This window comes from Solanum dulcamara, chromosome 1 (genome assembly GCF_947179165.1).
Source record: "Solanum dulcamara chromosome 1, daSolDulc1.2, whole genome shotgun sequence".
Lineage (NCBI taxonomy): Eukaryota > Viridiplantae > Streptophyta > Magnoliopsida > Solanales > Solanaceae > Solanum > Solanum dulcamara.
In genome coordinates, this window is record NC_077237.1 from 66737228 (window position 1) to 66754249 (window position 17022).

The following is a 17022-nucleotide window of genomic DNA, read 5'->3' on the forward strand; positions in this document are numbered from 1 at the left end:
TAATTCCTTAAATTGACATTCATAATTGTGTGCAAGATTCTTTCTTGTATGAGTGGCATTGTATCCTTCATTTGAATGACGAGGTCTTAATTTCAATTGAGTTGCATGAATGCGATAAATTTTGTGTATCTTTAGGTAAACCTTTAAGATTGATGTCATTGCTTTGAGATGCTTTGAAATTGTGCTTAAATAAAAACATGTCCCAGTTTTATCCTTTAAAAATGTTCCAAATGAAAGGAATTTTGAAAAAAAAACCTTTTCCTAGTGATTGATAGTGGAACCAATTTTGAGTTGTGTTTGTATATAGAGTATTTTGTTTTGAGTCTTTTATTTTTGTTATTTTTGAGTCCTAGTGTGTAATCATTCAAATTCTATTTTGGGTGTGAATGTAAATCCCATGCTTAGTGAATATTTTTTTGAGGACAAGCAATCGTTTAAGTTTGGGGATTTGATGAGTTGGTATTTTTATCAAGTCATTAGACACAAATTCATATATTATTGCTATGATTGAATGTTATTTGAGGGGATTTTATGCCCGATTCTCGTGTATGCAAACATTCCTCGGAAAAAGTCAAATTTGAAGCCCAAAATCACTTAATCACACCAGCGAATGAATCAGCGTCCCATAGGATCCAAGTGGCATATAACCAAAAATATTTTAGCTTAATTGGAGAAAAAATGTCCAAGCACCGGCGACTCATTGAAACTTTATAATTCATGATCAATATTCCATCGATCCCAGCGTAGGTGTTACTGAAGATAGTAAATAATTTTGGATCAGTGTTTCGCTGGTCCAACACAAGTTGACGAACGAAAGCTTAAGGTAAAAACATACTTAGATAATAAAGTGTTTCCTTTGGAAGATTCGAAGGATAGAATAGTTGTGTAGTTGTGTACTATTACCTTTTTTCCAATTGGAAATAGTCTAGGGAGTCACACTTTATTGTAGTGATAGAAAGTAGCTAAGAACTTTTCTTACTTGCTAAGGAAGAAAACTCATATTGCATTCATCTAAGCTTTGGATTTCAGACTTGTTAATCAATTTTTCTTGAAATGGAGTCTTCCTATACGGGTATATTGTCTATTTCTTCGATTATGATTAGCTAAATCTGTAGCTAGGGGTGTGTGTGCAAGATCTGGGTATAAAACCTAATATGTATTGATTAATTAGTTCTAAAATTGATTGTTATGCATGGATCTATTGTGTTTTGAAGTTTTAATCTAAAAATCAGTGGTTGCAAACATTGATTGACCTCTCTAACACTATTTTGGCTTGAGAAAGCAAAATAGAGTTGGGTAAGACTTCAATAGTGAGGACTTGGTAAAATTAGTCCATGGATTTGAGCTAGAGATAGGACAGTTCGACTAATTTTCCATTAAATGATATGACTTATGGATAGGCTATCTACTCAAGTAATATTTGGTGTTTTATTGCTAAGAGTCATGGAGTTTGAGAGAATTTAAGAGGCATACATTTGATAATTTGAGAGAATATCGAATGTTTCCAAGGCCAAATGATATCCATATATCAATAAATTTAGTTGTGATTAATTTATACCTATTGTGTTGAAAATCCATCATAATACAACACTCTTAGTCATTTGAAAATTTTGTAGATCATATTTGTATTGATTCCCTGATCTTGATACTTGATAATGTTAGTTATAGTTGTTCCCTTACCTCCCCCCCCCACCTATTTAATATATACAACTCTTGAGAATCCAATTTGCTAGTTTGTTTCGAGTTACGAAATTAGTTATGAGAGTGATTCATCTTACAATCCTTTTGGTTCGACTCTGATCTTTAAAGTTTAGTATTTTTTTGCATATGACTACCTATGCTTTGAAAAGTGAAACATAATTGAGCATTTATAAATGGTGATGACCAATGATTATAATTATATGTGTCAATTTGGAATAGTGTTCACTAGTGATAGTGGTTGTGGATAGTATCTTATGGTATAGTAATTGACTTGTAAGACCCCGGAAGCCAAAAACTTGGAATCAAGGAGAAACTCTAAAAACATTTAATTGACCTCATTTTTACGAGTCACTCTACGACTTGTAAGAGTAAGTCGTAGAGTAACCGCTTTAGTATTTTTTAGTATCACCCTCATGAGAGGTTGTTAGACTCAATAGGGCAAATCGTCGTCCAGTTGACAAATTATAATAACGACTCTTTTCAAAACTTCTAAAGCTATTAAACTTGCAGGTTTTCAGGCCTACAAGACTAGTCAAGATGACAATTCATGGTTGAAATGATGAGTCATAATCATGACTCGTAAGTGAAGGTTAGGAGACCCCAAGTTTGTAGATTTCAAAACCTGAAGGACGAGTCCAAACAATGAATCGTAGTGATGAAGATGATTCGTCCATTTGAATCATACAAAAACTTCATAGACTCGAATATAGGACCTTTTCTCGGACCTGCAGGACGATTCGTCTTGGCGACTCATTAATTCTCTATAATTTGTAGGAACCAATTCATAGGGTCAAATTTCAGATTTAATGAAGGATAATTGTGTCATTTTCCAAGTCCGGTTCAATGAACCTAGACATAATTATGGCTAAGTTCAAGCCTATATCTACCAAATCCTTTAAAATTTCCCTCATTCTAAATCATTCATCTAAATTCTCCAAAGGCAAGAACACAATTCTCTCAAGATTTCTCTCCAAGTTTCAAGCTAGGGTTTCAAATTTTCACAAAGGTTTCTTGTCCAATTATAAGTGAATTTAATCAATCTATATGGGGATTGATACATGGGTTCCTTTCACCCATGGAGTCCCATAGTTTCTCTAAAGCATCCTTCAATTTTTAATGGTTTATGAACCCTAGTTTTAATAAATTACATTAGGTTGTTTCAATTTCGTGTTGAATTGTTATCAATGATTATTCTAAGCATGTTTTCATATGAATTACATGATTTTAAGTTGAATTATGAATGTCTATGCCTAAAGTTATTTTTAATTATGTTTATGAAGTTAAAGATGATTTTTATGAGTTGATTATGAGTTCAATGATGTTTAAAGAAAGTTTTCATGAATGAAGTTAAGATTATGATTTAATGATGAAAGTTATGATGATGATTAATTATGATCAAAGCTAATTATTATGGTTTGATAAGTACAATTCTCACACAATCATGTTTAATATGGTGATAAGGACAATTCTCTCTGAAGTTATGAATTCCTATGAATTACTAAAGTTAATGACCTACTCCTAATATTTTATAAAGATGGATTGATAGGTAGTTACTATCTTTCCCTATAATGTTATGATCATGTTTTAATGAATTCCATTGGAATATTGACTAAGCACCGAGAGGACTTCTAGGTGGGATTCTGTTCGATAACATAGTTAGTTACCCAAGGGAATCCTAATAGCAATCTAAAGTCTCAAACTATGTTGCATGTGCAGGTTGCCTTTATGGCCTAGATAGTGGATCCATATATAGCACAGTTGAGTTGAATTGATTACCATGATGGAGTATACCCTAGCAAGATAGCCTCCCCCTTCTCAATGTGAAGTTACATTGGATTCCATGTTATAGCTCGTATGGTCTTATGATGTCGGTTAAAGGTATTATCTCACACAAGTTGAACGTAAAGCTATGAGATTTACCATGAATTTTTATGATGCATTGACCATGAGTTCTCATATGTTTTCAAATGCTTTTTAAGACTTATTCATGTTCATTATGCTGGGCATGCATCTTATGTCATATTGTTCACTTTGCTTTACTTGTTCATGCATACCTCACATACTTAGTACCTTCTATGTACTAATGCATGTTTTTCCTACATTGTCACAAAATGTAAGGGCGGACATCGATCGTCCTATTTGTGGCTAGAGTTGCTTTAGTTGTCAAAGAGTTGGTTAGTCCTTATTCCATTGAGGACATGAACTTCCTTTTGTATTATTACATTGACTTTATTCTTATATTTTGGGTGAGCTAGGAGCTTTTCCTAAGCCCTCATCAAAAACTAGAATAGAGGCATGTTTAGAAATTACTTGAATGTAGTCCATTTTGGACGCAATATTTATATCTCTTAGACTTCACTTTTGTGTTGTTATTTTTGCTTACCTTGTTATATTTTTTTACCTTATGTATGCAATGTATGCTAAGATGGCTTGATTAAGATCTCTGGTAATCTCAATCATCGTGTCATGTCTAGGCCCTAGGCTTGGATTATGACAAACTTAGTATCAGAGCAGAAGGTTTAGAAGAGTCCTAGGGAATCTAACATGCCGCGTTAAGTAGATTCTTATTCATTGGTGTGAAGCTTGCCACATCCATGAACAGGAGGCTACAAAACATCTTAGAAAAATCTCACTTCTTTCATAATTTATGTCTTGTGGTAGAGTGGTCTCTAAGTCTTTCCCTCTAACGCTTGTTCTTTGCGATTTTCAGAAAATGCCTCCATGAAGATACCTCGCTCGATGAAATATGGTTGAAGAGAAACAAAAAGGTCCGAATGATCTCTTGAATGACCAAGTCTCCAATATCGAGTTTTGAGCGGCCTTTCAAGTACTTGCTCAAGCCATTATGGCTCAAGTCAATCATGAGGTGGTTGCTCCCGTGAACCCAAATATAGGTATAGTGGTGACAAGAGTTTGTGATTTCATAAGGATGAATCCTTCAAATTTTTGGGGTTCTAAGGTGGAAGAGGATCTACAAGAATTTATTGATAGCATTCACAAGATAGTGGAGATTATGGGGGTTAGCCTGGTTGAGAGAGTGGAGTTAGCTACTTACCAATTGAAATAGGTTGCTCAAATTTAGTTTGATCAATGAAAAAGTGAGAGGCCTAGAGAGGAGGATCTCGTGACTTGAGAGGAGTTCAAAAGAGTGTTTCTTGATCGCTTTTTCCCATTGGAGTTAATGGAGGCCAAGATAAAATAATTCATCAACCTTAAGCAAGGTGGTATTAGTGTGAGGGAGTAGGCCCTCAAGTTCACCCAATTTTCAAAATATGCTCCATTCATGGTTGCCGACCTAAGAGATCGTATGACCAAGTTTGTGTCGGGTGTGTTGGATATGGTTTCTAAGGAGTGTAAGATGGCTATGTTGATCCGGGATATGGACATCTCTAGACTTATATCTATACAGAGCAAATAGAGAGTGAGAAGCTAAAAGAGAAAACTAGGGAGTACAAGTGGGTAAGGATCGATGGTTGTGATTCCTCACATGATAAGTCTGGAAGTGGTGGGCATTCTCATTTTCGGCAAAGGTACTTAAGATGGCTCAACGTGGTCAAAAGTTCTATTTGGATGTTAGAAAGAGGGAGCTTGAATTTATGGTGGATAATTGGGTTTATTTGAAGGTTTCACCCATAAAGGGTGTAATATATTTTTATAAGAAAGGGAAATTGAGTCCTAGATATGTTGGACCTTATAAAATATTGAGACGTATTGGCAAGATGGCTTATGAGTTAGAATTGCCATTTGAATTAGCTATGGTTCACCCGGTGTTTCATGTATCTATGTTGAGAATGTTCGTGGGAGATTCAAACTACATTATACCATTGGAAGATGTATGTGTTGAAGAGAATTTTATTTATGAGAAGGTTTCAGTGGAAATCTTAGACCGGCAAGTTAAAAAAGTTTAGAAACAAAGAAGTTGTGTCCATCAAAGTGTTATGGAGGAATAAACAAGTAGAAAGTGCTACTTGGGAAGCGGAGGCGTATATGATGAGATGATACTTATACCTCTTTCCCTCTACTCAAGCCTAATGTAGTAAGTTGTTCTTATTCAAGTCAATTGAAGTCTATGTATTCAGTTCCTCCTACGTCATTCATATGCATTAATGTTCACAAAATTTGATTTTGAGTCATATTTTATGTTAAAGTTTGAAATTTTCATGTTCTATGCATTTCAAGGTGTCATTACTATCTTGTTGGGTTGCTAGTCCTCTTTCCATGTCCTTCCTATGATAAGTTGATCTCATTTAGGGACGAATGTTCCCAAAGGGGAGATATTGTAAGACCTTGGAAGTTTGAAAGTTGGAACCAAGGAGAAATTCTAAAAATTTTGAACTAACCTCATGTTCATGAGTCACTCTACAAATTATAGAGCTTTCTACAACTCGTAAGAGTGAGTCGTAGAGTGACCTCTTGAGTATTATTCAGTATCACCCTCAGGAAAGGTTCTATGACTCAATAGGATGAATCGTCATCTTGTTGACGAATCATAATAATGAATCATTTCAAAACTTAGAGGCTATTTAAATTGCATGTTTTTAGGCCTGCAAGATGAGTCAAGATGAAGACTCGTGGTCAAAATAATGAGTCATAATCACGAATCGTAAGTGAAGGTTCAGAGACTCCAAGTTTGTAGGTTTCAAAACCTATAGGACTAGTCCAAACAATGAATCGTAGTGATGAAGATAAGTCATCGATACGAATCATACAAAAACTTCATAGACTCGAATTTAGGACCTTTTCTCAGACCTGCAGGACGATTCATCTTGGCGACTCATCATTTCTCCTATAATTTATAGGAACCAATTCATAGGGTCAAATTTTGGATTTAATGAAGGGTAATTATGTCATTTCCCAAGTCCGATTCAATGAATCTAGACACAATTATGGCTAAGTTCAAGCCTATATCTACCAAATCCTTTGAAATTTTCCTCATTCTAAATCATTCATCTAAATTCTCCAAAGGCAAGAACACAATTCTCTCAAGGTTTCTCTCCAAGTTTCAAGCTAGGGTTTTAGATTTTCACCAAGGTTTCTTGTCGAATTCTAAGTGAATTCAATCAAGGTATGTGGGGATTGATCCATGTGTTCCTTTCACCCATGGAGTCCCAAAGTTTCTCCAAATCTTCCTTTATTTTTTAATAGTTTATGAACCCTAGTTTTGATAAATTGCATTGGGTTGTTTCAATCTCATTTTGAATTGTTATCAATTATTATTTTAAGCATGTTTTTATATGAATTGCATGATTTCAAGTTGAATTATGAATGTCCATGCCTAAAGCTATTTTCAATTATGATTATGAAGTGAAAGATGATTTTTATGAGTTTATTATGAGTTCAATGAAGAGTAGTTTATAGTAATGACACACTCTATTACCATTTTAGGAACTTCTGCCGGAAATCCAGGCCTTCTATTACTTGTTGTAGGAATCTCCAATCCACAGTGTTGTAGGCTTTTTAGATATCCACCTTGATCATACAACTAGGTGATATATGTTGCATTGTATAGGATTTAACCAATTCATGTGCTAGGATGACATTATCACTAACTTCTCTTCCTGGTATGAACCCTACCTTAGTATCTGTGATAATTGTAGTGATAGCTTTTTGGATCATTTCTGTCAATCTTTCCTATAATCTTGTACATGACTGTACAACTTGATATATGTCTATATTATTTGACAGTTGAAGGATTTGGCACCTTTATAGTCTTCTTGTCTCAAAGAATTGTTGCACTACTTCTACCACTTCTTCCTTGATTATACTCTCTGTCTTTTTATAAAATACTGCATTATATCCATCTACTCATGATGCTTTATCATCTCCAATAGAGGCCAAGGCATTAGAAATTTCTTGATCAGTAATGAGGCTACATAATCTCAGTTGTTGCTTTTGAGTAAGCTCTGAGCATTTTCTCATAACTTTTACATTTACTGCAGTCACACTAGGCAAGGAAGTGCCCATAAGATATTTGTAAAACTTTATAACCTCTGCTTTGAGCTCATCTCCGCGTACTCCATCATCCATTGCAGCAAGCTCCCTGAGTTATTTCCTATGTATCCTCTCCTTCATCATAGCTGAGAAGTAGCTAGTGTTAGCATCACCTAACTTGATCCAGTTGGCCCTAGATTTTTTTTGGGTAGTGATTTCTTCAATAAGTACCCACTTTTCTAACTGTTATATTGTTTCTCTTTTTGGAGCGGCAAGGTCATCTGAAATTGAGTGTTGATGTTGGTTTGAATAACACTCAAATCATTTCTAGCTTGTGTTACTATGGTAGTAAACCCTTTGAACTCAAGTTCATTTAACTTCTTTAAAGATTATTTGAGATTTTTTAGTTTCAAACATAGCTTTTTCATTCCATCAGGGTGTTGTCTATGCTTCCAATAGTCCCCTAGTATAGGTTAAAACTCCTTATTAATAGCCCAGATATTAAATAATTTGAAGGAGGTTTTAGCTCTGATGTTATCCGTTTCAATTGTAAGATACATAGGTGAGTGATCTAGCAAGTATGGTAGCTTGTAATCAGTTACCACATGACCATATCTCATCAGCCAATTAGAATTACCAAGCTCTTAATCAATCCTACTCCATACCCTATCTCCTCCTTGTTGTTTATTTGACCAGGTATAATATTCACCTCTCCATGGAACTTCATGGAGCATAAGGTCCTGAACACAATAAGAAAAATCTCTGATCTCATTGCTTTTTTACTTGAGATCCAGCACGTCTATCTTCAGTAGTCAGTAAAGCATTGAAATCTCCCCCATAAGACCCAAGGCATAGTGCAAGTGTGGCTTATTCTTCTCAGCTAATCCCATAGCATTTTCCTCTGTTCTACAGTGTTGTAGCCATAGATTACAGTCATTTAACAATACAAACTTGTTTGTCTATTGACCACATTACAATGTATATATTGTTCTTCCTTATCTGGTTTATAGACCTCATAAGTATTATTGTCCCAAATTATCCACACTCTACCATTTTTAGCCTTGAAGTAATTGAATTCTGCCTTCTGCCTGGTATCATCTTATTCACTATCAATCGAGCCTTATGCTCCTTGAATCTTGTTTCAACTAATTAGCCAACTTTATTTTGTGATTAAGAAAATAAGTAGTTAATCCTCTATGCTTATAGAGCTTAATTAGACCTCTTATATTCCAGGTCATCCAACTCATTAGTCTATAGAAAAGCCCCCTCCTGAGCTAAAGGGTAGGAAGTTTGCCAACACAACATTACTTAATTAATGCCTGCCTTTGGAGTGATGTATTTGGTCAATAGTCTCAGGTGGAAAATCTGGCAATTAAGTTTGCTTCTCTTTACGCAACTATTTTTCAGCATCAACTTATACATCTAGAGCCTGCCCTTATTGATGATTATGAATCACTTCTTCTCGGTAAGTTTATTAGACACCAATTGGACATTGATTAGAAGGTTTGGCTAACCAAGTGGGAACTAGCTTTGGTTTTCTCTTAGGAGCTTGCTTAGCAGGTTGTGGATTTTGTGGTTTCTGTTCTGGAGCTTCACAATTGTGTCTCATCTTCATACATTTTTCACAATAGATTGGATTTCATTAAAATTCTACCTTCTGTTGGAAAGTTCTCCTAGAGGGGTCCATCGCTTGCACTACATAGGATAATGACTTAGTAATATTAACCTCTATTAGCATCCTCATAGTACATTTGTCTACATATTTGGGTACGCCTATAACACTGGCAATTCGACTCAGTGAATCACATCTCCAAAAACTCATAGAAAGTTTGGGGATTTGACCCACAAAGTAATGTTTTTCAGGAACTCTTTTCCAAAATCAAAGTCAAGTGTCCAGTGCTTCAAAAGCAGAGATCTATTATTCATGGTATAACGGCCATCATAAGAAACCTCATGGAGACTTGATATGGTGGAAAATTTTACTACATGGTATCTCTTCTCATGGTAGTATATATCCAGAGTAGCAATATTATTCCAGTTTGAGAGATGTACCTATGCATTTGTTTGTAGCCTGGTGTGTCCCCTACTACATAGATGATTAGAGCATTCTTCCATTTGCAATGTCCTTCTCAGTCTCCACCTTGTTCAATTTCACCGTAATATTTCCTTCTATTATCTTTGGGGGATGTAATTAAGTATCATATTGTTACTAGTAATTCGATTATTAGAAAATAGGCTAACCCATGGAGCATCTTCAGTAGAGTTTTTAGGGTTTACTGTTTCATTGCCTTACATCGTGTGACTAATTAGTGTTTTTCCTTTCTCACTGATTTGCTCAATTAATAGTGCAGTATTCGACAATTGCTTAGTAGATCCCTTGATCATTCCATTCTCAGAGCCCAAATTCAAGAAAAATGTCGCATTGGCTTTGGCGTTGTGTCAACACCTCTATTCGCCATCTCGATTAGAGCAGCTACTCAAGTACTCACTGAGTTATCCACTATGAAGAACATCTCTTTCCTTGATAGTCCCCTCCTCCGAGCCTTTCCATCGTTACCAGCATACGTTGTCGTAACGTGCGTGAGCACACCTAGTTTAGAGAGAGAAAACTTAAGTATTAACTTTGATATTCTTTTTAATTACAGAAAAGTGACATTCATTTTACGACGGATTGAAAAAAAATATGACACACAAATTAAAAGAAGGAAATATTTCATAAATTGATCCCAACTTTAAATTAAAATGGTATATAAGTAAGATGCACATTATGATAAGGAGAAAATGCCATAAATACTCCCTTATCTATAGGAGTAGGTCTAAATTGGTCCTTTAACTACACATACTTACTAGATTTAGTTCTTTAATTATTCAAAAACATATTAGGTGTAATTCCTTAACAATACATTTACCAATTTTAGTCCCTTAACTATATACTTACAGGTTTTAGATCTTTAAGTATTTCAAAACTTATCAAGTTTGGTTTCTGTCCATTTTTTATACAAATAGCTTAGGTTTATATTAACGGAATTCATGCTTCAACAAAATTAAATCTGTAATCCATTTTAAGTAGTTTTTCCCTCCCCACTACTTTTTCTTTAAATTAGTTTTATGAAAATAACCTTAACCTCAACGAGAAAAGAAAATATAAGTCCTAATTTTATTCAACGGAGGATAAAATAAAGCATATTATTGCTACTAATAACTTGAATACACTGAAATTTATTATAACAAGAAAAGGGTTATTAGGTGTGAGAGAGATTTATTTATATTTAATAGAAATAAATTTCTTTCAATGAGAATAAACTTAAAAGTCCTTTTCATGTGTTTGATTTCAAATTTTATACTCCAACAAATTTATTGAAGATAAATTGTTTAATTTTTCAAAAGTTGACATTTATAAAATGGTAGATTAGTAACTTCTTTTCTCTTTTATACATTTTTTAAATTTTAAAATAGATCGATTTTATAATTTTGTTCATTTTATTTAATTTAGAAAAAAAAAGTATTTTGATTACTCTATTTTATTTTTGTCGTTTTCGTTACTTGATTTCTCATATCGCTTTGAACTTCTTGAACTTCTTAGTCGTATCTGACCTCTTTTTATGCTTTCATTGAGCCGAGGGTATTTCGAAAACAGCCGTCCTACCTTGGTAGGAGTCAGGTCTGCATACTTTACCCTCCCCAGACCCCACGTTGTAGAATTTCACTGGATTTTTGTTGTTGTTGTTGTATTTAATTTAGAAAAAATTGAGAAATAAAATCAAATATCTTATTTTTTCCTTTTGTATGAAAAAATAAAATTTAAAAATTCACACTAATTATGAACCGTTAGCTGCTAAAGAAGGGAACATAATATATTCAAGTCAATAGCAACAATAATATGCTTTATTTTATCTTGCATTAAATAAAATTAGGACTCATATCTTCTTTCCTCATTGATTTTATTTTGAATCATTGATGTTATGGTTCTTTTTTTAAGAGTAATTTGAAGAAAAAATAGCGGGGAGGAAGAAACAATTGAAAAAATGGGATGAAGATTTAATTTCACAAAGGCATGGGTTCCTAAGCTATTTGTATAAAAAAAAATGGACAGAGATCAAACCTGATAAATTTTTGAATAGTTGAAATTAAATTTAGTAAGTTTATAATTAAAGGGCTATTTTAGACCTACTTTTATAAATAAAAGATTATTTATGATATTTTGGTGATTCATATATTGAATTTAAATTTCTTCCCCATGGACAACCCTTTAATTTTTCTCGTTTCGAAATTAAAAAGATGGTGATATTTGTAGGAGTGGACCCTTGTGGAGAAGGAGAATCTCCAAGAGGACATCACGTGGCATACGGCCATTTGTCACAACAGATCCTTCCCAACTTTCGTTTCTCCGATTCTCTCTCTTCTCTAACCATTTCAAGAACCACCCTCTTTCTGGTTACAACAAAAATTTTAAAAAATAAAGTTGATGTCTTTTCATTTTGCCTATAAATAGATAGACAACCGCTACAGCAAAAACATAACAATTTCACGGAAGCTGATGCAGCAGAAAGGCAGATGCTTTAACCGTAGATCAAGATCATTTACTAGATCTCGCATTGCGGTTGAGGGTTCTTAGTAAACAAACATACCTACATTGTTAAAATAATCCTTTTTATAATTTAAAATTTTTCTTCGTGTTGTTGATCATCCCCCCAATTATGGCTCCTGTTATTGCTGCTGCTGGTGCTGGTGCTGGTGCTACTTCAGGTTTCTCGTGTTCTTGATTCTTCTTATGTTTATATATTGAGATTGTTTGTTTGAAATGAAATGAATCCGAATGGTGGTTATGATCATGTACAGGAGAAGAACGTGATATTCAGAAGAATTATTGGATCGAGCATACATCGGAACTCACTGTGGAAGCCATGATGCTTGACTCAAAAGCAGCTGATCTTGACAAAGAAGAGAGGCCTGAGGTAAAACCTTTTTTTTTGTGCTCGATCATTTTCTTCTATTCAAACTTTAACCGATCATTTCCTCATCTGGATAAAGATATTCTTTTCCTGATCTTGATTTGGAAGTCATTTTCTTGAATATTCAATAATAGAATATGCCCTTTATTTACCAAAAGAAATAAGGTGTTGTTGTTCCCATATTATGTGTGTGTTAGTAGCTACTTGATATAATGCCTTGATATTACTACCTATCCTGTTGTCTCACAAATTAACAATTAATCATGAATTTACTTGTTGAGTTCAAATCAACATTATGTTCAGTTCTTTGTTTAAAATTCTTCTGTTCTCTGTTTAAAAGTGAGAATAGACCTTATTTTAAAACAAATTACTCCCTCTTCCCAATCAAAGCTATTTAGTATGGACAGAAGTTAGTGAAAAATGATGCTTTTAACTAATTGTTAAAATCTTCAGATCTGTTTCTTTCTTGTTAAAATTGGAGCTCTTCATTTTTGAAATTTTCCCTTGATATGTATACTAAGATAGCACTCTCTTGCTGTATGAGCCGTCAAGTTGCACGATCTGTGCGCTTTAGGAGGATTCACATTTTGGCACATGCTAAGTTGAATTTTACTACTTGTTCATCCCAAGAAGGAAGAAAAAAATGGAACAACAAATTGAAGAAGCCTTCTTGGATAGCGAAACTTTGATGGGCTGTATATGCTGCAATTTGTTTTGGTTTATAGTTATTCTTTTGGATGTTTATTGTCATTGAATCAACAGATATTATATCTAATGTTACTAGATACACAATAGTTATTCTGATTTTCACTACAGGGAGCTTTTATATTGTTTGTACTTGGGTTTGTCTCGAATTACACATAGTGATTAGTTTTTTTTTTTGTGTGTGTGTGATTTTGACATAGTTTTCTGGCATGTATTAGTATCACTCAAATATTTTGAAATTTGTGGATGGATGGTAATTTTAGGTGCTCTCTCTACTCCCACCATATGACGGGAAATCAGTGTTAGAATTAGGTGCTGGTATTGGCCGTTTCACTGGTGAATTGGCCAAGAATGCTGGGCAGCTCATAGCACTGGACTTTATCGAAAGTGCAATTAAGAAGGTTTGTGACATTTATTGTTGGGGTGTGTGATGAGTTTATTCAGAAGGTTAATGCACACTTAGGTGATGATAACTTTGGTGAATTAGATATCTCTTTTTCCTCATCTCTTATTTTTCTTATTGCAGAATGAAAGCATCAATAAGCATCATAAGAATGTCAAGTTTATGTGTGCTGATGTGACTTCTCCAGATTTAAAGTTTTCACCTGAATCAGTGGACTTGATATTTTCAAACTGGCTATTGATGTATCTTTCTGATGAAGAGGTACTTTTATTTTAATCTTCTGTCGCGTGAAAAAATCACAAGGGTTGCACGTTATGTAAAATGGATGATGCAATTTTGAGGATATGAAAATGGTTTTATCTGCAAAAAGGTTGGTCCATAGTTGCATCTCGTCCTGTAGGGCACCAAAAAATATTTGCATAGCAGGTTTTCTTAATAAGTGTACATTTTATTATCAATTTGATCATGAAATCTACTATGAGTGATTGCCTAGCGGTAAAATTGGATACATTTTTCAGCAAGTGTACATTTTATGATTAGTGTGACTACTTCTCAAATGATCAGTTCTGAAAGATTAGACTTATCGACTGTTAGGGATATTTATCAGGTAATGCTTTTGACTTTTGAAACTGTTTCTTTTTGGCTGATTTCAGGTCCAGAGTCTTGTGGAGAGAATGGTAAAATGGCTGAAAGTTGGAGGCTACGTATTTTTCAGAGAGTCATGCTTCCATCAATCAGGAGACCACAAGCGAAAGAACAACCCAACCCATTATCGAGAGCCTAGGTTTTACACAAAGGTCTTAACATTTCTTCTATTTCTTTTCCCATTGGAATGATACTATGTTGATCATAGAAAATAAAATAGATCTATATAAGGAAATCCTTAATAAACAAAGTTTCTTTTTTCTTTGAATTTACGACAGCATAGAATATTTTGGTATTGCTCTGCTTAACCTTCTCGAATCCTTAAGGTGTTTAAAGAATGTCATTTAAATGCTGTTGATGGAAAATCATTTGAACTTTCTCTCATCGGTTGCAAGTGCATTGGAGCTTATGTTAAAAACAAAAAGAATCAGAATCAGGTATATACATTTTCTTCCCTCATTGCCCTTTTTGATATTTACTATTAACCCAACCATCCAATCATTGCACCCTTGTTGCTCGTGTCTTGCAGATTTGCTGGCTATGGCAGAAAGTTAATTCTGAGGATGACAGGGGATTCCAGCGTTTCCTGGACAACGTTCAATACAAGTGTAGTGGCATACTGCGATATGAACGTGTCTTTGGAGAAGGTTATGTTAGCACAGGAGGACTTGGTAAGCCTTAATTAGCTCCTTCGTTTATATTACTTTATCTAGTTTTCTCTGATTAGTTATTTAATCTTGAGCAGATACCACAAAAGAATTTGTCTCTATGTTGGATCTTCAACCTGGCCAAAAAGTCCTTGATGTTGGCTGTGGAATAGGTGGAGGGGACTTTTACATGGCTGAGAATTATGACGTTCATGTTGTTGCCATTGACCTCTCAATTAACATGATTTCTTTTGCTCTTGAGCGTTCAATTGGTCTCAAATGTGCCGTTGAATTTGAGGTGGCTGATTGTACAAAGAAAACATATCCTGATGGCACATTTGATGTGATATACAGTCGAGACACTATCCTTCACATCCAAGTAATTTCCTTTCTTGCGCTACATGAATCTTCAAATCTCTGTTTTGATCTCATTTTAAGTCACTTGCCATATTTATTTTTAAGATGAATGTGAGGATATCCTAGTACATACTATTATCACCACCATCGCCTTCCTCTCTCCTCAATTTTGCAACATCGAAAAAATTGTGGAGAACGTCAGTCTTGCCATCTCAGTTTTCTTGAGCAATTTGCATTAAGAGCCTCTTCTCTTTTCACACATTACACCAAATTCTAAAGTTGAAGTTAATCGCCTTTTCTATGTGGCTGTCTTACCTATCTTTTTATGGTTAAATGATCGTGTACTTTCGCTCTTTCAGGACAAACCTGCGTTATTCAGTTCTTTCTACAGTTGGCTGAAACCAGGAGGCAAAGTCCTCATAAGCGATTACTGCAAAATCCCAGGAGCAGCATCGGATGAGTTTTCTGAGTATATTAAGCAAAGGGGTTATGATTTACATGATGTTGCAACATATGGCCAGGTATTTGTTCATTCAAAAAGGCATACCCCCTTCTCTTTTCTGCTTCATGTTTGTTTCATGACAGTGCTTCTTATGCCATTTCCCTTTATTATAGATGCTCAGAGATGCGGGTTTTGATGAAGTTATTGCTGAGGATCGAACTGAACAGGTGTGTTTCTGCAGCTCATGTTTTCTTTATAAATGAATGAAAGCTTAGATATGGAGACAAATCTAAAAAGTTGTACTTTTACAGTTCATTAATGTTCTCCAAAAGGAGTTGAATACTGTGGAGAAGGAAAGAGATTCATTTATCCATGAATTCTCAGAAGTGAGTGTTTTGTGATCATTTTGTAATTGTTCTTTTTTGTGGTTTCAAAGAGTACTCACTTTTGTTTCTAATATTATTTAACAGCAAGACTACAATGAAATAGTTGGAGGTTGGAAGGCCAAGCTACTGAGGAGTTCATCTGGTGAACAGAGGTGGGGTTTGTTCATTGCCAAGAAGAAGTGATTGTCAAAATGCAGGATGTATGTGGTTTTCTTTTACGTTTTTGAAATCGATGTACTCATATGTTGTTCAGCTGGCCCTGTTGTAATAATATTCTCACATCTTTATGATGTATTATTAACTGTCAGATTGAATCTTTAGATATAAATCTTCTACCTCTTCTATCATCTTAAGAGGGATCTGTTCTGAATTCAAATTGACAACAGGCCTTATATGATGCATATCACGCTCAAACTATGTTGTTACTAGTGAAATTGCCCGCGCTTCGTGCGTTCATAAAATCGTTTATTTATTATGTGAAATTGTCTTTTTGATAATAGAGTTTAATTATCCAAAAGATATATCTTCAAGTTTTCCTTGAGAAGATAAATTTTACATTCATCTCTGAAAGACTCTAACTATTTTGCATATCCTAAAGTTTTCAAAAATAAACTAAATCAGAAACTCAAATCAAATATGACCTTGGAGAAGGAATTTGTAAATAAAAAGAAGTTGCCACGACAAACAACAGTGAAAGCTTAACGGAAAAGTGAAATTCTTTTTGATGAGCGCAAAACACACTATAGATTTAGCACTTCGCTAGTAAAAGATAGTATAGTATAAAGATCATATCCAGAGGAATTGGTACAAATAATAATTCAAATGAATCTTGCTAAATATTATTCTGGTGATC

At 34.3% G+C, this 17022-nt stretch overlaps 1 protein-coding gene across 1 annotated transcript; it reads left to right on the forward strand.

Annotated features, from left to right (window-relative positions):
• The first annotated feature begins 12094 nt into the window (after window positions 1–12094).
• On the forward strand, window positions 12095–16516 carry LOC129893249 (phosphomethylethanolamine N-methyltransferase-like). Its single transcript, XM_055968791.1, has 12 exons — window positions 12095–12378; window positions 12472–12587; window positions 13553–13690; window positions 13816–13953; window positions 14346–14489; window positions 14664–14774; window positions 14867–15008; window positions 15083–15363; window positions 15701–15862; window positions 15957–16010; window positions 16095–16169; window positions 16254–16516. Exons 1-12 carry the CDS (start codon window positions 12330–12332, stop codon window positions 16350–16352), a joined length of 1509 nt encoding a protein of 502 aa, XP_055824766.1. The 5' UTR covers window positions 12095–12329; the 3' UTR covers window positions 16353–16516.
• Window positions 16517–17022: the final 506 nt, after the last annotated feature.